We start from the raw sequence: 22,313 nt of genomic DNA on the forward strand, positions 1-22,313 counted from the left end.
CTGGCAGCCCCTATTAGCTCCTGCACTGTGATTGGATTCTGTCTCCTCTTTGGTCCCTAGCCCCTGTGGGAGGACCCAAAGCCACAGCCGGTCGTGCAATCATTTTCCCTTTTAAAACGGGTTGTTCTTGCAGGTGATAGTGGGGAGCATTTTTGAAGTGATTTGGGCAGCAGTGAAGCCTGGTACCTCATTTGGCATCAGTGTATTGAGGGCTCTTCGACTGCTGAGGATTTTCAAAGTAACCAAGTAAGTCCAGGTTCCTTTTTCACTCCCATCGGCTATTTAGCTCGACGTTGCCTGCTTAGCTTGCACACTCCTGTTATAAAGCCTTGTAGAATTTCGGCCCCAGCAGTAACTTATGCTTCTGTCCATCACCCTTACACTGCCAAGCATGAACTCCGATTATCGGATGTGAGTGCGACCAGCACCCATGTCAGCCAAACTGGGTCATCGTCATCGTTGCTACAGCTGAATGAGCCGTGAAGACTAAACTACTCTCTCTCCTGCAGAGGACAAGACTGAGATTTGCCAGCATAACAAGCATGAGGAAGCTTGTGCTGTCATTACCTGTACTGTACCTAATCTAGGAGTGTATTTGAGGAGCTGTGAATCTGGCACTTTTGTGATCCAGTAGAGTTTGGTGGATGAAGCTTTTCACTTGTTCTTCTGACATGTCAGATTAATATGCGCTGGAATTAACAAACAGCTATTGTGCAATTTATAATCCATTTAGCGCCATTGCTGCAGGATGTTAAAGTTGTAATGTTGAGCTAACTGAAAATGTTATGGGCATTCGTGCCGGTTTTGGTTCCCCTCCCCCCTCCCCAAACAAGTACACCCCTCCCTTCCTCCCTCTCTTTAATTATCTCTTTGTATTAACAAGAGGAGTGTAGCAGCCAGGTGAGTATTCGGGCCACTCAGTTCTGGTCAGTTAGCCTCACCTACCACATCTTTGCACGATTGGGGATGCAGACAAACTGTCTGATCTGTGCTAGGAGCCTAGCTGGAGACAGAAGCCGATCAGGGACTGCAGCCTGCCTAAATCCCTGGGGAGAGGGAGTGTGTTCCAGCCCCAGGGTGGTGAGGTTAAAACCCAGGAACTTGGGTCAGTGTTGGGACAGTTTGTAGCTAGCCTGCAAAGAAGGAAGCTAACAGCTGAGCCTAGCTGGGCTGATTATTCGGTTCTTTTGTTATTTTGTGTTGGATTTTAAGGGAAGGACTCTGAGGCCACAGAAGGGATTGGACTCTGTTAAGTGGCTTGGCAGGAGAGCCAGTCGCTTTTACAGCCAGAATGGGACAGAAAAGACATTGGGCAAACTGAGGCAGAGTTGCCGCAATACGTCTACTAGCCACAAGGAGGAATGCTGGTGCAGCATCTCTGTGCAAGGAGCAACACGACAAAGGTTTTAGATGGGGAGCCCAATTTTCGAACCTTAACAGGGTGTCCAAACCTTGGATGCTCAAATTGGCCAGCTAGAGTATAAAATGGCCATTTGTTGTACTTACATACTTCTCTCATCATCAGCGGCATGGTTTGGATGTCCTTTAGCCCCTTAAGATAGGTTACACTGCAATAAAAGTTATGTTCTTAACTCAGGTTAACTAATGCATGGTAGCAAACTTCGGTTAAAATAGCGGCAAAGACACAGCAACTCAGCTTTTAACTTGGATTAGCAACTCTAGTTCAACGCCAGGCCCCCAAGGGCATATCTACACTGCAGCTGGGAGTGAACCTTCCAGCTCAGGTAGACACATTCGTGATGGCAAGGCTTGCGCCAGCATGCTAAAAATAGCTGTGTGGACTTGGTGGCAACGGCAGAGGCTCAGACAAGCCACCCGAGCTCAAGCCCAGTCTACACCTGGGGCAAGCTCAGGTGGCTTGCCTGAGCCTTCTCTGGAGCTGCAGCTTCCACACAGCTATTCTTAGCACACAAGCACGAGCCCCTCTCTACCACAAGTCTGTCTACTTAACAAGGCTCCCTCCCGGCTACAGTGTAGACATACCCCTGCAGAGTTGAAGTTGAACTGCTAACCCAAGTTTAAAAGCTGAGTGTGACAGGTTGGACCCTTGGGAAGTCATCTGATGTGCTGCAATACCACTGCGTCTACCTGGTCTGCCAGCGTGGGCCCCCTTTAACCTGTCTTGCCATGCCAGGCTCTTAAAACCTCCTCGAACACACACACAGGCAGGGCCACAGCCCACTGCAGATCGGTTCTGGGAAGACTCAGCTTAAGGGACTTGCTCCAGCACTTAGATGTCCACCTCCCTTGGACTACAGACCCAAAGATCTATTCTTAAATTCGCCTCTTCCCTCAAGGTGGAAGAGGGCTGTGAATAGAAATTTAGAAATTCTATGCCCCCAGTTAGAAATTGCATAAACTGGGTTATGTTATAACCCAGAAATAAATTTATTAACTATCACAGGTGTATTTTAAGTGGTTAAGGAGGTAGCAGACAGAACAAGGCAGATTACTAAGAAAATAAAACAGAGCACGCAAGCTAAGATTAATGCAGTAAAGAAACTGGTTACATGTGAGTTCTCACCCTAAAAATGGTTCTAATAATCTTCTTTAGGCCAGATGCCCTTCCAGCCTGGGCTCAGTTCTTTCCCCCTGTTCAGTCTTAGTTGTTTCCAGCCGTCATTTTGGGTGGGGTAGCAGGGGAGAACTGACTACCAGGATTACCTCAGTCCCCATCCTTAAATAGGATTTGCATAAGGCGGGAATCCTGTGTTTCCTAATTTGACCCCCATTCCCTTACAGTGGAAAGTTACAAGAAATCCCAGGTGATGTTGTAGTATCAGGTGACAAGACCATCTGACTCTGTAGGGCCCTTGTAGCCTTTCTTCACAGGCTGACCCACAAGTTCACAGGAAGACTAAACTCTTTTACAGTCCATTGTCCTTGTTGATGGGCCATCCACCCTGTCTGGCTTTTCCATTGTTGTACCTGAAGTGTTGGCAATGGGTGTCACTCCAAGTAGCATAGTTGAAATACAGATACATAGTCAATATTCCTAATTTCAGATACAGAAATGATACATGCATACAAATAGGATAATGACATTCAGTAAATCATAACCTTTCCGATGATATCTCACATGAGCCATCTTGCATCAAGTATATCTCAGTTATGTCATATTTATATCATAAGAATATTTTCATAAAGAATATGGAATGACACGTCACACTGAGTTGCCATCTCTTTGCTGCTATTTTAACCCATTAGCTAACCCGAGTTAGGAACACACCTTTCTTTGCTGTGTAGACACACCCTTAGAGTTATCTGGCTTTTTACATGTTGATCATTCTGCGGATCCTACTTTCACCTGTAAGTGTCTGAGGAAATCCAAATGTTGACACTTTCTGGGAATGGTGGGGAGCTGGAAAAATCATAGGTTCTCAGCAGAAAAGAAATGCCCTGAAAGGGCAGCAAGCTCCAATCAATCCAGCACTGCACATCTGACCATGAGCTATTTGAGAAAGTTAGCAAAGCAAGAGCTCCAAATGCTATGTTGCTGATGTCCAGTTCTCATTACAGCCTCACCCTGTGCTAATTCTTTCCTTTTTGCCTGGCTTTCACTGCAATATTTCCCTGAAGCATCCTGCCCTTGGATTTTTGTCTCTAATCTGTTCAGCGGAAGGCAGGGGCACACCATCCTGCTCTGAATAATTGGGGATATTATGCCTTTTGATTTGGAGATTTTTTCTTCCTCCAGCACAAGCCAGGAAGATTGTAAAAAGCAGAGCAACCCAATGGTTAGAAAGTTAAATTGCAGCAGGCTGAAAAGGTCACAGCAGGATGGCACATCACTACCGTGAGTGGAAATGCAGCCTAAGAGGCACTGAAATTCAGAGATAGGAAGACAAGGAGAAAATAGCTCAACACAATTTCCTGCTTGTCAAGATGTAATGGGAACTGGCAACTGTAGAAATTTAACTCCTTGTTACAGCCCTGGGGTCTGTCACCAGTCATAGATGGGTGCTGAAATGACCCGGGTATGCCCAGCTCCTCTGGATAACCCAGCCACCTGACCTGTGTGTTTGCTGCCCAACCATGTTAACTGCAAAATACCAGCCTAAGGGAGGCAGCTACATGAGGCAGGGAAAATTCCCTTGGAGAACTTTCTGTCCTGGACTATGGTCACAAAACCCCTTGTCTCTCCATCAGAGCAATTTAGCCTCTTTTTAGGGTCTAAGACTAACTGAGGTACATCTGCTTGATTCATCTCAGGGAGTCTTCCATCTCAGACCCTGAACCCCCCTCAAACCCATGCCAGTCTGTCATAAAGAAGCCCCTTTTAGGGGCTATCAATGGAGTGGGTGCAGCAGGGCATCAAGCAACCATTATACCCCATCTGTCACACACACACGCTTGGGCAGGGCTTGCAAGTACAGCTGGGTGAAATTTTCCCTCCAAAACTTTTTTCAGTGAAAAGTGCAGATTCAGTGACATCAAAATGTTGTGAATGTGTGAGACAAAGTGGGTGAGATGATCTCTTTTATTGGACCAACTTCTATTGATGAGAGAGACTTCAGGTCCTCAGCTCTGTGTGGCTCAAAAGCATGTCTCTCTCATCAACCAAAGTTGGTCCCTTAAAAGATATTACCTCACCCACCTTGTCTCTCTAATATCCTGGAACTGACATAGAATCATAGAGTATCAGAGTTGGAAGAGACCTCAGGAGGTCATCTAGTCCAACCCCCTGCTCAAAGCAGGACCAATCCCCAACTAAATGGCTACAACACTGCAGACAACATTGTGAATTTGTATCTGTTTCATTGAATTGTTTCTGTGGGGGGAAAAAAACCCAAAACAAACAAATTCCAAAAAAGTTGAAACGTTCTGTTGTGATATTTTTGAAACAAAACATTTTGATAAGACTTGGAGCACGGGGGAAGTTGCAGAAGCTTTCTAGAAGAGAATGAATGTTGTGCTTTTAAATTGTTGTGGTTTTTAAAAAGGGTAAATGCAATATCCTGGGAAATTATAGGCCTGTCAGTGTGACATCGATCCCGGGCAATATAATGAAGCGGTTGATAAGGGACTTGATTAATAAAAAACTAAAGGAGGGTAAAGAAATTAATACAAATCAACATGTGGTTTATGGAAAATAGATCCTGCCAAAATGACTTAATATCTCTTTTTGCTAAGATTACAAGTTTTGCTAATAAAGTTAGTAGTGTTGACGTCATATACAATATGCTTTTTAATACGGCTAAAATGTAAATATATACATCTGGGAACAAAGAATGTAGGCCATACTTACAAGATGGGGACTTTATCCTGGGAAGCAATGACTCTTGAAAAGATTTGCGGTTCCTTTTGGGTAATCAGCTGAACATGAGCTCCCAGTGTGATGGTGTGGCCGAAAGAGTTAATGCGATCCTGGGATGGATAAATGGGGGAATCTTGAGTAGGAGTAGAGAGGTTATTTTAGCTCTGTATTTGGCAGTGGTGTGACTGCTGCTGGAATAGTCTGTCCAGTTCTGGTGTCCACAAGCCAAGAAGGATATTGATAAATTGGATGGGGTTCAAAGAAGATCCATCAGAATGATTAAAGGTTTAGAAAACAGGCCTTACACTGATAGATTCAAGGAGCTCCATCTACTTAGCTTAACAAGGAGAAGGTTAAGGAGTGATTTGATTACAGACTATAAGTACCTACATGGGGAACAAATAGACTCAAAGACTTAAAGGCCAGAAGGGACCATCATGATCATCTAGTCTGACCTCCTGCACACTGCAGGCCACAGAACCTCACGCACCCACTCCTGTAGTAGGCCCATATATTTAATAATCTTAAATCGAGCAAAGGAAGTTATAACATGATACAATGGCTGGAAGCAGAAGCTAGATAAATTCAGGCTGAAATAAGGCGTACATTTTTACCAGTGAGAGTAATTAATCATGCGAACAATTTACCAAGGATTATGGTGGATTCTTCATTGCTGACCATTTTAAAATCAGGACTGGATGTTTTTCTAAAAGATCTGCACTAGGAATTAATTTGGGGAAGTTCCCTAGCCTGTGTTATGCAGGAGGTCAGACTAGATGATCACAATGGTCCCTTCTGGCCTGAGACTCTATGAATCTATGAATTCAAAATGGCTTTTGAGAAGTTTCCTTCAGTGGTGTTAATTTTTTTTAAAGTTCGGGTTTGAAATCTAAATGAGATGTTTTGGTCAACCTAAAACATTTTTTTATTTAAACTTTTTGATTTGCGGAAAGATTTGAAAAATTCTGGGTTTGGAACAACCCGAAACAATTAAAAAACAAAATCAGAACAGACAGCACACCATAAAATCAGTTATTTACCCATCTCTGCTTGCTAGTAGATGGTGGAGAAGGGAATGGTGTTCTAGGAAAAGAACTGGAAAAGTGAAACAGAGAAAAGTGAAGGAGGAGTGGGTAGCAATAGAATAATTAGGAGGCTGTGTGAAAGCCAGCTTCCTCTGCGAGCTGTCTTATGGAGCTGTGGCGACGGGAACAGACGAATTCAGCTGGCACCCTTCTTCCACACCCTACAACAGCTGTTCTGCAGTAAGGATTTCAGATTAAGGGCCTGTCCCCCAAAACCCAGGTGGAAACTGTGGAGCAGGACTGCCATCAGGAACCCAGGCTCTGTGTGGTAGCTTCCTGGTCTGGAGAGCGGAGGTGGTAGAAGTAACTGGAGAAAAAGCAGAGCGAGAGCTGGAAGAATTCCTGCTTGCTATCCCAAAGTGATCAGAAAACCTTTAAGGGAATGTCTATACCGCACACTAAGCCTGAGCTCTGACTCAGGTTTGAGGCCAAGCCCCTCTTCTGTCCACACACAAATCATAGAACCACAGGGTTAGAAGGGGCCGCAAGGGTCATCTAGTCTTACCTCCTGCCAAGACGCAGGATTTGTTGTGTCTAAAATCAGTCTGACTCAGGTCAGCAAGTACTCAACCCCAGGTTTTAGAACCCTGCTTAGGTCAGAGCCTGAGTCCCACTGAGCCTTGGGGTCCAAGACCTGTCATTTTGCAGTGTGGATGCAAATCAAACCACAGACCTGAATAGGAAGGTCTGAATAGTGCAGTATGGACATGTTAGCACAGCTGTGAGACCTGGGGTCCAGCAATTGTAAACCTGGGTTTGCAATGCAATGTGGATGCTCAAGCATGGGCTTGAAAACTCCATGTTCACAAGCCCAGGTCCCACAGACCTAGGTTTACAATGTAAACCTAGATAACAGTGTATATAAAGGTTTAAATCCCTGTTTCCCATTGTGTGCTCTAACCCTGTTGTTTCTCAGGCTTGTCTGTCTAACTGGAGATTGTTAAAGAGATCCTCAGCTTTAATAGCTCTATCTACATTTTCTGATTCATTAGTTTTCCTAATATAAACGTTTCCTGCTTGTTCTCAGCAGGATAATAAAATGAAGAGAGTGCCATTTCTGTACACCCTCTCAGGACCTCCTTTATTTAGCCTGCCTCTTCCAGCTTCATGTGTGTGTATACACTTGCCCATAATGACAAGGGATGGAATAAATCCAGGATAACCTGGGTGGGGATAAGAGCAAATAGAACAGCAGTGCCTGGCCAGGTGGAACCTGCTGTGTGCAGGTCATGAGCTGGGCTAGGTTCCCCTTCCTTGAGTTCTTGTTCACAATTGAGGGTTTTGATGCAGTGAGGTTAATTTTCAATCATGACTGCCTAAATAGGATGGCCAAATCCCCCTTAAGCACTCACATTCTATGCCTAAAAGCCTGTTTCAATTTAAATACCTGAATGTGAGATTTTTTTAGGTCTGTGTGTGGAAATCAGGCGTGAAACAATTGAAAGTTCATGTTTAAATAACTTCCCAAAGAACACGGTGGGAGCAATCAGGCTCCTATGGAAATGACCCATTCCGTCCTGGCTCAAGTCTTACCAAAATGAGTAGTTCACAGTCCCCTCCAATTCTTTCTGACCTTGGCATTACCTCATTCTTGGCATCCCCAACAGTTGGTGTGCGTAGTAATGGAAAGGAAAATGCATGGGATTATATACTGTAGGGAACAAACCTATACTGCAGAGAGGATGAGCTAAGGAATGCTGCATTGTTTAGAACATTTAAAGTTAGATTGGGCAAAGCACTGCAGAATTCATGACTAGAGGTGACTATAGGTGACTATTCTCCACAGGCAGGTGTTTGCTCAGGATGACTACAGAGGTGTTTTCCATCTGTGACTTCTCTGATTCTACGTGTTCTTTTGCTATCTGATAGACTCAAGTGGGCCACATTGTTCTGCTGGCATTACATCATTGGAGAGTTTGGCCCAGATGAATTTAAGGAGACTGTTCAACTTGGACTGTGTCCCATAGACCTCTCCTCATCACGTCCCTTTTAAAGAGCTAGATCATTTTAATCTCTCCTGGAAATGGCCCCTCCTCTCCCAGTGACACTAATGGTTGGTTGCTTTGATTTACAACCTAGATACTGGAACTCCCTAAGGAATCTGGTGGTCTCCTTGCTGAACTCCATGAAATCCATCATCAGTTTGCTCTTCCTGCTCTTCCTGTTCATTGTGGTGTTTGCTCTGCTGGGAATGCAGCTCTTTGGAGGACAGTAAGTGTAGTGTGTTCCTCATATCAAAGCAGTCCCTGAGGAAGGCAAAAGGCTGACGGGGACTGGATGGCTCAGAGGATTTTGCAAATCTGGTTTAAATTCTTTCATGTGGAAAATTTTCTTACTGGAACATAGTTTTATTGAACCTGAGATTTCTTTTTTATGGGACAATGCCAGTTTTTATGAATAAGTTCAGCTTTCCAAACAGAAATGTCAAAACAAGCATTTTTGTTTCAAATTGACATTTTGAAAGAAACGAAGAGCATTTGTTTCGTTTAAAGATAAATTTGTCATTTTGTTCTTTAAAAAAAAAATCAAAACAAAATGACATTTTATGTTGAAATGTCCATAATTTCATTTAGTTTACTTTCAGGTGGATATTTCTGATTTAAAACTTTTGGAATTATTTGTTCCACAAATTTTTTTTAATATTTTGATTTTTCCATTCCCATTTAGGAATAGAAATTAATTTCAAAATGTTGGAATTTCCACTGAGACGAAAATGCCATTTTCTTAACAGTTTTGCTAAACACACCTCGCTTGGGTTATGTCTGCATTGCACTTTCGGCAGTAAAAACACACCCAGACCGACAAAAGTTTTACCGACGAAAAGCATCGGTGTGGACAGCACTTTCTCTGTGGGAGACACTCTCCCGCTGACAAAGCTACTGCCCCTCATTCAGGGTGGTTTTATTTTGTGAGCTCTCCCGCCGACAAAGAGCAGCTACACTGTATGCCTTACAGTGGCGAGGCTTTAGCGGCCCACCTGTGAGGCTGTAAGCTGCGCAGTGTAGACATAGCCTTACTTAACATACCGCATCCCTTCCTGAAACTGACCAGATTATGTCTATGTGGAGCAAATGTTGTCTTCTGACTCTGGTGATAGAGAATTATGAGAGCATAGAATTTTTTTTTCCTAGACTGTTTAATTTTTAATTTTTATTTCCTGCTTAGGTTTAATTTTCAAGACGAAACACCGACCACAAACTTCGATACATTCCCTGCTGCCATCCTCACTGTGTTCCAGGTAAAGATGCCTCCTTTATTGGGTGCGCACTAGAAAGGAACCTTTTAGACATCTTTCGGTTCCCAATGGAGGCGATGTCCCTCAAGCTATCTGGAATTTAGGAAAGGAGAAAGTAATTTTTGTTTGCTCATAGCCTACTGTTATTAGAGAAGAGCTTCTCACAACGTGCCGTGGGATTACAATGCACACATTTAACGGTGAAATGATCCATTAAAATAAACGCTGAGGGACTCTTTGAAACTCAGGCAAACAGAATTCTTTTATGGGGAAAATGGACTGTCACTTTGCACAGACAAAGCATAATCCAAGGACTAGAGGAGGCCCTCCAGCATTCTTCACGAGGTCACCTCCACAGTACCTTACACTGCAATGGGACTACTCATGTGTTGTCCTCTGCACAGCATCTATAACGGCATAATGTAGCAAATGAGCATACAATGACCCGCTTCCATTTCCTCCTGCAGTTGCCATAAGTTAATGAGGAGAGTTGCTGGAGAGGGGCCTGAGGCACTGAGGAAATCAGATAGCATTTTGCACTACCAAGGTTGCGGGATAAGACTGGATAAGAATTAAAATCCGTGGGGGAGCCAGGAAAGAGTCATCAGTCTTAGGCAACATGATGTGATGGTACGGGAGAGCTGCAGCTCAGGTTTGAAGGCGCTGATGCTGCAGCAGCTCCATGCCTGACACTATTACAGAGTCACTTGCTCAGTAAGAGAAATGGGAAATTTTACACTACTTTCTTTCCTCTCACATGATAAAGACACTGGGCAATAGGGCTTCTGTGGGATAAGAGTGAGTCTTTGCAGATCATTTATGAAATTTATGTAAAAGTAAGTGTAAAATGGCAACACAAGATAAACTCAGTGAAATTTTGAAGCCAGCTTCTGCTACCCTGTTCATTCTGATGAAGTAATTTGATGTCATGTTTCCCCCCACCACACACACAACCATTCAGAACACTGTAATAAGGGCTCCCCAAACCCAGCATTAGACCTTGCCTCTGCCTCAGTTTCCCTACTCTCATACAAGCCAGTGGGCCAACTCACTGGCCAATGCATCAATGGCTACATATATACTTGGAGCCAGGGGTGCGATTTCCAGCTGGCATAGATATACCCCAAGTGTAGATGTAGCCAATGACACTCCCACCAGTGTCAGTTTTTCAGTCCCTTTTTACCAGCAAAGCATTTATTGCTCAGACACAAATAGAGATGAACATCAGTTGAAACAGGTAAACTACATCCTGCCCCTACTCCCTCCTAAGGCCTCAGAGAGCTTCTGCTGCTGCCCACACAGCAGGTATCCCCAACCAGGTCTTTCCCACAGCTGGCACAGCCAGCCCTCCCTTCCAGATCCTTTCCCTAATCTCGAGTCTGCTGTAGGAGCCAGTCTACTCCCTCCAGCTCTCCCTCTGAACTCAGGCTGCCCTTTGTATCCCAGCAGGAGTGTCTGAGTCACAGTCTTCTATCATGTGACCCAGGGTGTTGTAGCAAATTGCTACATCTCTGTACTCCAGCAATCAGGTAGAATGCATTCAGCAGCTCAGCAAGAAGTGTTTACAACAACATTAGACCCAGAGACAGTTTATAAACCAGAAAGACCTCTGTTAGCTGTTCATCCAGCACTACTTGAGGATTGCCACTTAAATAATTATATGCTGCTAGCTTGTAAGAGGTAGACCATTGACGGGTGCCTGAGGGGATATGGAATATTGGAGACAGGATGCTATTGAACTTTGGCTCTGCTGAGGGATGTTTTATTCAGTGGCTAAGCTTCAGTGACCCTCTGCTTTTGGCCACTTTAGCTGTCTTCTTTTCTGAGTAGCATTGCTGGGTTTAAATTCATTCAGGTCCTGGTTCAGAAAGCATCCCCATTCAGGACAACACCTTAAGTATGTGCTTCAATGCTTTCCTGAATTGGCATCCCAGTCTTTGACATCACTAACACACACTAGTCAGTCTATTATTATTATGGAGCAGATTTTAAAAGCTATTCTTATTCTATCATCTGATGGCTGTTCAGCCAAACCTTTGCATTCAATATTGAGCAGTGCCGGACAAACTAATCACCATAGACCATCTGGGAAGTTTTGCCCATTTATATTTCTGCAAATGTTCCATAAAACAAATGTTGATGTTTGTGACTTTTTTCCATATTCCAAATGATCTGGCAAATAGTGTGAGCTGCTCACAGATAATTTCCCACAGCTCTTGGCGTGAGTATTCACTAGTCGTGATTTGCTATGCAATCTGTGATTGGCTTCCTAAGTCACATGATATTTCTGCTTCCTGACTGGATGATTCCAAAAGCCACAAATAGCTTTCCAGTCAGGTTAGCAATCCTCCAGGATTGCCCTAGAGCCTCCAATTGTCATGTGATGAAACCTCCAGGAATATGTCCAACCAAAACTGGCAACCCTGCTTTCCAGTTGACCCCGAACACTTCCATCCTGATTTTTCATGCATATGCCTGTTTCCCCAGCTCCTTCTCTTTCCATGAACATTCTTGTGAACCAAATTCACTCACATGAATGGTTCTGGAAAGCAAACGAAAGCAGATGCAAATTCATGGGAATTATTTGAATAAGTGTTTTTGAATCCTGTTTTGTAGAACTCATCCAGCACTAGTGCTGAGAGACCAATGGCCAGAGCCAGGTACTCAAGTTACTCTGGTATAAATCCAGAGTAAATCCATTGACTGGGGTTACTTCAGATTTACACTGATGTAACTGAGACCAGAATCCCTGTCCCTAAGTGGTCATTAGGATGTACGCATTGCACTATACTTCCTCGTCTGCCATAAGAATCATCATCGTACCTCAGAGCCTTTCCCGAGATCAGGAGCTGGTGGGCAGTCTCTGAAATTTGAAATTCTCTCTAGTATATGGTTCACATGTGGGTCGTGATTGCTAACAATACATCATGTTTTATTTTCTTACTAAATACAGACCACTGAAACGTTCTATTAGTGGGTTGGAGTACTGAATTCCAAAAACCATTTCCTAATGCCGTAGGAAGTACTATAGTTAAAATCTTCCATACAGGGCAGGCAGAACACTAGGTGCACAAAGTTACTGAAAACACAAACAAAGTTGTTGAAAAATGGGGATGGCAGAGGCTCGGAAGAGTGAAAGTTTTGGTGTGGAATAAGCACCTAGTAGTTGTGATGCATATCAAAGCCTGAGACCAATTCATTGATTGCTATTTGTTTAGATATTATTCATGTTCTATTTATTGTTATTGTGTCAGCATCCAAAGTCTACAATCAGGATCTGGGTCCCATTGTGTTGTGCCTTGTACAAGCACATAGGTAGTCACAGTCCCTCACCTACGAACCCAAGGTTCCTCCTCCTCCCCCCGATTATATTCTCCATTTAGATTCTGTGTTGGGTTTTGTGCTTCTCTGGCCTGGTGGTTGCTGTCTGCAACATTTGGCTGTCTGTGGCATCTTGTGGTCAAAGACGGCAGGAAGAAGCAGGTGCTGACCAGAACCCCGTGTAACCCATACACCTTCTGGGTGTGGTGTTCTGTCCCATCTAGTGGCACTGAGACCACTTAAAAAGAGAGAGATAAAATGAGTCTGCTCTACAGCCTTAGCTAACAGCCAGTTGGTGTTTAGCTTACGTGATAGAGGCTCACGCACTAAGCTCCAGAGGTCCCCGGTTCGATCCCACCCGTTGACAGACCAGGGTCTGTTGTCATTGCACCTGCTGTTACTGACAAACCACAATGGTGGGGCTACCAAGTGTCCAGTGTCTCCTGTGACACTCATGTCTGCCTCAGACCCATCACACCTTTGTGCAGCCCTGTAGGATCGAGTAGGGAGGCAATAGGGTTTCCCTAGCTGTTTCTCCTCCAGGTCACTAGGGCTGCTGTAAGGGTAAATTGTAGCTTAGCTGCCTCTTTCCCTCCACTCTGATTGTTCCCCGGCTGCAGCCAAGCTGCATGGAGCAGCCAGGAGGAGGAAGCAGCTGTGGCTGGTAGCCTGATGCTGTGCTGCTGGCCAGGGAGAAGGGTGGGAAGAAGAGGGGAGAGATTGGGGCAGGCGAGTAGGAAGCAGGTTCCACAGTTGCTCCTTGAGGCTGCTGGATGGTGCTTGCTGAGCAAAAATCCAGATGGCCTCTCTGCCCACCCCTCTCACTGCTCAGCCTGTTGGCACTCTGCCAGGGGAAAGCGTGGAGCTGAGATGAGAGCAATGAAGCTGGCTGAAAAAGAAGGCGAGGGATTCACTGCTGGGCTCTGCCTCCCATCCATTGCCAACACACCCACTTCCTCTAGCTGCCCCCTGGTACCTCCTCAGCATCCTCCCAGCTACCCCAACACCTGCCAGCTAGCTCCCCTCACCCCTCAGCTCCCCCACCTGACCCCCAGCACCCACCAGATATTACTCAGGAATCCCCCAACTGTCCCATGGCACACTGCCCAGGTATCCCCTCCCTAGCACCCCCAAATTCAAACATCTTCCAGTTACCCCAGACACAACCCACAGCCAGGGTACCTCCTGCATCAGGAGACATCTGCTTCCATCTGCCTTTGCCCCACAGGCAGCCAATAGTGTTCCCCCCTGCCAGAGACAGGCTCTTCTCCTGACCCCTGTGGGGTGAAGTCAGTGACTCTCTCCCATCCATGGGAAACATCACAGGTGGAGCTATGGCAACCTTGGCGCCTATGCATGACTGGCTAATAGAAGAAGACTGAAAATTCCACTGGGCTGGCCTGGCCAGGGCATATGGGAGTAGAATAATAGAATATCAGGGTTGGAAGGGACCTCAGGAGGTCATCTAGTCCAACCCCCTGCTCAAAGCGGGACCAATCCTCAATTTTTGCCCCAGACCCCTAAATGGCTCCCTCAAGGCTTGAACTCACAACCCTGGGTTTAGCAGGCCAATGCTCAAACCACTGAGCTACCACTTCCGCACACGGGCAGTCTTCGCTCTCTCTCCTGCCGTCAACCTCACAGTGCCGGTGCTGCCAGGCAGCAGAAAACAGGCAGCCCCAGGGTCCGCTGAGGGAAGGCGTTTTGAGGCGGGAATAGGACTAAGGCGCAGCCATTAAGTGCTGCTACTGGTCTCCTGCTGCCAGTGGTCCCAGGTACTCCTCAGCCCTCGTGGCAGAGCACAGCTGTCTCTGGTTACAGGGCCCTCTCATGGGTCCTTGGGTCCTAACGTTGGGTCCAAGGGCCTCCTCCCAGCCCAAGGTTTGGATCTGTGGATCCATGAATCCTGCCTCAAACCACCTCCAGCTGGCTGGAAGGAATTTTATGAAGTCTGGTAGATAATACCTATTTTCTCTGCTGTAATAATCTCCCAATAATCACTATACCACTTTGGTTTTATCTAAACCAAAATAGTTTAAAGGATGTATTTTAAGGAATGTAATTGACTGGAGTTCTCAGAAGGAATCTCTCCCTATCCTCTTAAGGGAGGCAGAAAAAAATGCAAGCAACTGCCAGTTTTAGGTAGATATGTATATGGTGTTGTAGCCATGTTGGTCGAGACAGGGTTGCAGTTTATCTGCAGAAGGGGCTTCTAGAAACTATTATGGGCAAAAGAAAGCTAAATAGCCTGAAGGTGTTGGACAGGTTTCTGGCACACCCCGTTGCAGTGACCTTCTTATCAGTAGATTTCCCTTTGAGGGTCTGTGCCCATGGCTGTGTATAAATGATGCTTAAACTCTCCAATCCTTTGCTCATCTCTCTCTCTCTCTCTCTCTCTCATATTTAACTACCCAGATACTGACTGGTGAAGACTGGAATGCAGTGATGTATCATGGGATAGTATCACAAGGTGGTGTCCACTCAGGAATGTTCTCTTCCATTTACTTCATCGTCCTGACTTTATTTGGTAACTGTATCCTTGCACTTCAGTATGACTTGTCCATGGTATGACATGCCGTCTCTCACTGGCCAATCAGCATTCAGGATTCTCCAGGCTCCTGAAGTGCTGGAAGGCAATGTAGTGTAGTGGGTGAAGCCCAAGTCTGGGAGTCAGGACACTTTGGTGCTGTGCTGACTTTGCCACTGGCTTACTGGGTGACCTTATGTAAGTCACTTAGGGCTTGCCTCTGCACAGACCTGCTCCAAACACTAAATTAGTTTTAATTCATACCTTTTGGTATTTCACTGCGAGTCTGTGTGTGGACACTTACTTCAAATTAAGATTGAATTTAGGCCAGGGGAAAAATAATTTAAGATAAATCCAAATAGAACCTTTCAGCGTGAAGTGTGTCCACACACATGCTTGCACTGAAATGAAATCCAGTGTAGGCTAGGTCTACACTACAGCCTGAGCCGGCAAAACTTATGTCACGCAGGGGTGTGAATATTCCACCCTCTGAGCGACAGCAGTTACACCGGCATAAGCACTTGTGCACACAGCACTATGCCGGCGGGAGACTTTCTTGCGCCAACATAGCTTATGCCACTCGCATAAATCAATAGGAGTTTTGCCTGAGTAAGGACTGCAGGATCTAGATTCAATAAAATGCACCATCATGCATGCCACAGCCTACTTCTCTACTAAACGGAGTATTTTAATTATTCAGTGTCAAATTATCTGATCACGTATTAATTTATTAGTATACATTGAAGCCTCCTACTTTTAGCAAATTCTAGTCTCAAAAAAACTCCAGAAAATATTTATTAGGTCACCAAGTCACCACACTCATACCATATGGATTAGATTTCTATTTAGAGCTTGTGATTTGGTACTGCTGTTATGTACTGTGATAAAGTAATTGCATACTTAGTAATAAATTACAGGGGTGAAAAATTGTTCACTAAAAGCAAGTTAGAAGTGTGCTTTTCAGCCCTGGTTCAACAAACAACACATCTAGTTTATGCATATTGTACCATTCAGTGTGTAGAGCATCTTCACCACACGTGCTTCAGCTGTACCGGGACAGCAGCAGCGCTGTATGTATAGACATGGCCTTCGTTATTTATTTGGTGAATGTTTGAGTGTAAACTACCACGTTTGTGAAACGCTTCAGGGTCTTTGGATGAAAGATCCAATAGCAGGGCAAAGGAGCCTTCACGGGCTGATCAGAGTGCCTCTCAACCGCCTCCCACCTGAGAGAGCCTCTTTAGGCTTAGCGGCCTTTGCTCCAAGTCAAAAAAGATGTTTGTTTGGGAATTTGTATTAAAGGGTGGGTGGCGGGGTGGGGGTGGGGATGGGGAATAGCTGTATTGAAACAGTCCATAGAGAATCATTTTGGGGGGAAAGGTGAGAAAACAAGATAAGTGCACATTTACAGCAGTGTACCAGCCTTTCTTTTTGCACGTTTCTCCATATTCAGTGTGAGGCAATACGATAAGGACCGGCAGATTAAATGGCATCTGAGTTGTACTTGTCACATTAGAGGCTGCCTTCGGAATTACCCAGCTCTAATTCAGACTGTCAGTGAGCAGCAGTATCTACTACATGGAGCCTGGCTCAGTCTTAGCACTAGGGTATCCATCTCATGCAGTGCAGAGACCCCTCTGGAAAGAGGAAGATTTCTGAAATTGGGACTGTAGGTCGGGGGCGGGGGAGGAAGGAAGAGCTGTGGATCTTTAGGGTATGGCATCTGAAAATGAGATGAAAATATAATCACATAGAGAGAGAGAGAGAGAGACTGGGAGAAACAGACTGGCTTTTAACCGTAAAGAGACTGAGATCTAATGCTTTTTAAAAGGATACTGATTCCATTCTTATCCCTTTCTTCCCCCCACCCTCACTAATTCTCTGCTCCAATATACTGATGTCACTCCCCAGAATTCATTAGTTACACCAGCATAAAACTTGTGTAATGGAGCGGCGAATCAGAGCCATAGTGTAGTTTTCAGAGTATTGCTCAATTTGAGTTCCACCAAGGGACAGATTCTCTTCCCTGCACCAGCCCCTTTTGGGCTAATCTGCCAGTGAAAGGAGGGAGGAACTCCCCCTGCACAGGAGCTGTGTGAGACGTGCATCTGGAGCCACTGCAGTACCTGGAGCAGTCCAGAATTAGGGAGGCACAAAAGCCAGAGAGACTTTCTCCAAACTGTCCCAAAGCTGTTGTTCCAACCTGCTTAGGAAGAGCCCTGCCCTTTATGAAATGCTGTGAGGGACATATGGCAAGGGAGAAGAGGAAAGGGTTTCCCATTGGTTGATACACTGTTTCCTATACTGGTTTTATTTTCATTTCCATGTTACATGCCTTACAGGGCCAACATCATGTTCTTTGTACGCTCCAGCCATCCAACTGTCCTCTTTGTTAGGGATGCAAGGAGGGCCTCTTCCCTGTATGTTTCCACCCATACTCCTCTTGATGTGTGTCTGAAACTTTGGCAAATCCTCACACCTACCTGCCATACTCTGCCAAGAACAGATGCCATAAAGGGACGCTTTGAAATCTCTTGCACTGTCACTTCTTTGTTGATTTCATTGAATCCATGAGCAGGTAAAGGGTTAGATTAAAATAATAGTCATTATCTCCAACTCTGGAACATGATTAGCAGCTCAACTAGCTTTATGGGCTGAGCATCCCTAACCAGGAGAATTTTGCACATAACAGGGACCTCATGCTGTGGAACTAACCACTTTAAAGTTCCGTTTTAACTGGCAGACAGTTCCAGCTGAAGATTACACTTGGGGAGAACATTTTTAAAGACATTTTAATAGCCTGAGTCTTTCATTGTTTTAGAGACACAAGATGGGTGAGGTAGTATCTTCTATTGAACCAGCTTCTGTTGATGAAAGAGACAAAGCTTTTGAGCTACTCGGAGCTTTTCTTCAGGTCACTTTCATTATTCGTTCATTTTCATTATTGCCCATTTCGGTGCTCAGTAACGTGCCTCCAGGATTCTCACTCAGCTCATCCAGGAGAGAGCCACTAAAACTTTGCTTCTCATGTCTGTTGCCTGCAATCTGAACTATGTGCAGACAGAGGAATCTTCAGGGCACTATATACATACATAAAAGAAGATATGTCGAGAGTGATTCTTTAATTCCCTGTGCATCCTGCAGGGATGAGTTCACCGCCATGGAGTTTTTGCATAAATGAAGTACACAGGTGGAGAAGAAAGCCAACTGAAAAGTATTTGACATTAAGGAAATCCCTATAACAGGGCTAATTCATCCCAGTGAAGTTCCTGGACCAGGTTCGGATGTGAGATACTGTGCACTGTTGCAAATCTGGAAGAAGACTTCAGTGGAGGTACTCCAGATTTACACCAGTGTAAGTGACATCAGAGTATGGCTTATTTTGTCTCTGTAGAAATATCTCTTCCTAAGTGTTTCAGACCAGTATAATTTGATAGAGTAAATTTGGGATTACTCTGCTCCCTAACCATGTGACTTTATCTCCAATTAACATTCATGAGAATCTGCACAGATTGGGAAGAACAGATGTGGGAAATGTTTTTTTGTTCTGGTTTTAAAGTGTCTCTTTCCCCCTTGATCACTCGGGGAATAGCAGCGGTAAGCCCCTGGTACTCCTGCTGATATTTCAAAAAGGATTTCAATGAGGTCGCTGCCACCTCTGTCTTTCATTGAAATACATTTTTAATGCTTGTGGCATGCAGGGGGCATTCTTTTCATATATCAGGGAAAAGTGAACCATAACTTTCAAATGGCTTATGTTGTGTCAAGTATAACATAAGCAGAAATGTCTGAAAATGAAATATCAATGTAGTCTGCCAAAACCCAACCAACCCACCCTCCCTAATATTTTTTCTAGATGTTAACCATTTGGCGGTGCAAGTAGGTATAACGTGAAGTAATAGACTGGCATTAAGAAAAGGAAAATGATGGTCAGAAACAATATATCTATTATCCTTTAGGGAACAATCCTGCAACAGTCAGATAGTGGATTAGATATGACAGATAATGTCTCTTCTATTTTTAATCCATCAGTTAAGGGGACACTCTTAATTACTTTTTAAACAATAATTTTACTATTTCGTTCCCGTTTCTGTCATTTGCAATACCCTCTTAGAAGCTTGAAAAGAACACGTCTTTCCCAACCTGGATTTTCCAGGAGGCAAACCCTAACGTACCGCCACCCTTTCCCATGGGCGTTTTCGCGGGAGTTGAAATGAACAGGGCTCTTCTCATTTTCCTTACTTGCTTCCCTGATGTCAGATCAGCTCCGGGAATGTGTGCTCCATCTGGGAGGCTGTGCAGGAGCAAAGCAACAGAAGACATTGCAGTCCCTCTGTAAGGAGTGGCTTTATTTTCAGGTTCTCAGCACCAGCATTTGATGAATTACTGCTTAGGAGAAGGAGGTTCCCCGTCTGCTTCATACATACATCCCTGCCCACCGTGGTCCGTGATCCCATCACTCTGCACAGAGCTGGCCTAAGAATTTGCGGGGGGGAGTCAGTGAGGTGATTCTCCAGGAGACTTAACTGTTCCATTTTACATGAAAGTGTGCTGAGTGGGTGTATCCCTGACCTCCTGCTTCAATAGTGCAGCCCCGGTGTTTGTATCAGTTTATGTTTTCAAGGATCTTTGCAAGGAAAAGGGCTAGAAACTGACTTCAAAACCAAAACCAAAATGACCCCCAAACCCTGAGATCCTTGTTTCTATATGTCTAGTTCCACAAAATCCTGGGGCTGGTTCTGTCTCAGTACGTTTAATGGGAATGGTACTATTGGGATGGAGAAAAGAATCTGGCCTGATATAAGGTAAGGCCTTGTCTATATTCAGTCTTGCTCTGTACAGAAGTGCAACTTTGAATACAATCGAGACCTAGAGGGAGTGCCCTAAATGAAACTTCAAGGCCAAATCTATCCCTCAAAAGCAGCCTGTGATGGCCCTCTCTTTATACTTATGGAGTGAGGACAATGCTGAATGAAGGCTGCTGAATTCAGCTAACCAGCGGATTGCGTTAACTTGTCCAGGAAGATACAATCTGAGCTGAATGCTGAAGTTGTGTGCAATGCTTGGTACAACCAGGGCTCCTGCCAAGTTCTTAATGTGACTCACATGGTCCCAAAGCTCCCATTTTACCAGACTGCATTAGTTTGAAGTTGGATCAAAACTGTGCAACCCTTTAAAAGATATATTGGTGGGGGTTAACAACATTATGTGAGGCTTTTTCTGCCTATGTGTATGTAGGGGATAGGTGTAGGAAGCCAGCTTCGTGATTGCCGTTTAACCCCATTGGCTTTCTGATTGGGTTGCTCGGAGGTGTTTTGAAAGCATTGGGAGCAGCTGAGAGAATTATAGAATATCAGGGTTGGAAGGGACCTCAGGAGGTCATTTAGTCCAACCCCTGCTCAAAGCAGGACCAATCCCCAATTTTTTTTGCCCCAGATCCCTAAATGGTCCCCTCAAGGATTGAACTCACAACTCTGGGTTTAGCGGGCCAGTGCTCAAACCACTGAGCTATCCTTCCCCCACTTCCTACCACTGTGCCTTCATTGGGGTGGCTTGTCTCCCAGTGCCCCTATGTGGATCTTGCGTAGTGCCCTGCCATGGACTCAGGCTCCTTTGGGCGGGGCAGTCGTAAGATTGTTGAGGCCAAACCCTACAATGTGTCTGTGCTTCAGTCACCCAGTTACCTCAGGTGCTGGAGGCTCCTAGTCTCCCTTGGCCAGGGAGACAGTACTTACCCCCTGATGGCTGCCTCAGCTGGTAGGCTAGTGACCCTTCCTCTCAGGTAGGGAGGCAGGTAGCTCTTGCCTCTTTGCCAGTCAGCCCTAAACTGAGCCAGGCTCTCTCCTTTCCTCCCCACTCCAGGCCTGGCATTGACTGCAGGTATAATGGGGCAGGGCTAGGTGGGCCCAAAGGCTCTCTTCATCCCTGCTGTACTGATGGGCAGTTTCTCTGCTTCATCACAGTGTCCCTCAGCATAACTTAGAAATGACCAAGCAGCCTGCTCTGAGCTAGACTGTTGGGAATGGTCCCCAAGGTACCACTCAGCTAGCTGAGCATTGCTGGAGCTCAGGGTGCTCGGAGCACATCCCTCATGTGCCCCGAAGCTGAGGGGTCTGGGCCTGGGTGGTGTAGAGCCAACTACACCAGCTTTATGCCACCACAGATCCCCTGGACACTGGGGAGTCGCAGTTGCCCTACTAGGACAACTGCCTGAGAAGTGCAAAGCACCCACATAGTTAAATGGGTTCTTAACCCAACGTTTCCCTAAATCCTGTCTTAGATTTAGCTGCCATGGAAGGGTCTGCTAACTATACTACACTCCCTTCCTCCTTGCCATACTCCCCTTTATCTCCTTCACTCTTTTCTATCTCATTGCTTTCTCCTGTAAATCATTTGTTCCCTACAGCAGTGCCTTGTGCATCTTTCCCAGCTCACAGACCATGCCAGCAGACACAGCCTAGTTGTTAATTACGTTCTGTCTGCCTAAAATTCCTTCAGGCATTTCAGTTGTTTCTGGTATATTTTCAATTCCTGTCCTAAACTCTTGTGCAACAACTACTGTGTCAAACAACTACAGTGTTTTGCTCTAGTGGATGAAGCAACCCCTATACACACACAGGCATGTACAGTAGTAAATTACTTTGGGATTCTTTAGAGGAAGAAGACTATGCACGTGCAAGATCATCTTCATTATCATGTTAGGATCCCATTCAGCAGATCCATCAATACCTCAGACAGCCATCACGGGACATCTAGAGCTGAACACTGTGTTGTCATATATCTGATATGTTCACAACAGCATGGCATTCTTTCTGAGATGTGATTTTGGATTTGAGGACATGTTTTGTTTTTGTTTGTTTGCAGCAT

General features: G+C 45.0%; 1 protein-coding gene across 1 annotated transcript in view; it reads left to right on the forward strand.

Moving 5' to 3' along the window:
• Nucleotides 1-22,313, forward strand: part of CACNA1B (calcium voltage-gated channel subunit alpha1 B) — a 475,550-nt gene that overhangs the window by 309,318 nt on the left and 143,919 nt on the right. Inside the window, exons 14-17 of the mRNA XM_077835554.1 lie at nucleotides 134-246; nucleotides 8,443-8,574; nucleotides 9,529-9,601; nucleotides 15,335-15,452. Of these exons, the coding sequence (XP_077691680.1) occupies nucleotides 134-246; nucleotides 8,443-8,574; nucleotides 9,529-9,601; nucleotides 15,335-15,452 (436 nt within the window). The remainder of the gene's footprint in view (nucleotides 1-133; nucleotides 247-8,442; nucleotides 8,575-9,528; nucleotides 9,602-15,334; nucleotides 15,453-22,313) is intronic.

Source organism: Eretmochelys imbricata, chromosome 16, assembly GCF_965152235.1.
Source record: "Eretmochelys imbricata isolate rEreImb1 chromosome 16, rEreImb1.hap1, whole genome shotgun sequence".
Classification (NCBI taxonomy): Eukaryota; Metazoa; Chordata; order Testudines; family Cheloniidae; genus Eretmochelys; species Eretmochelys imbricata.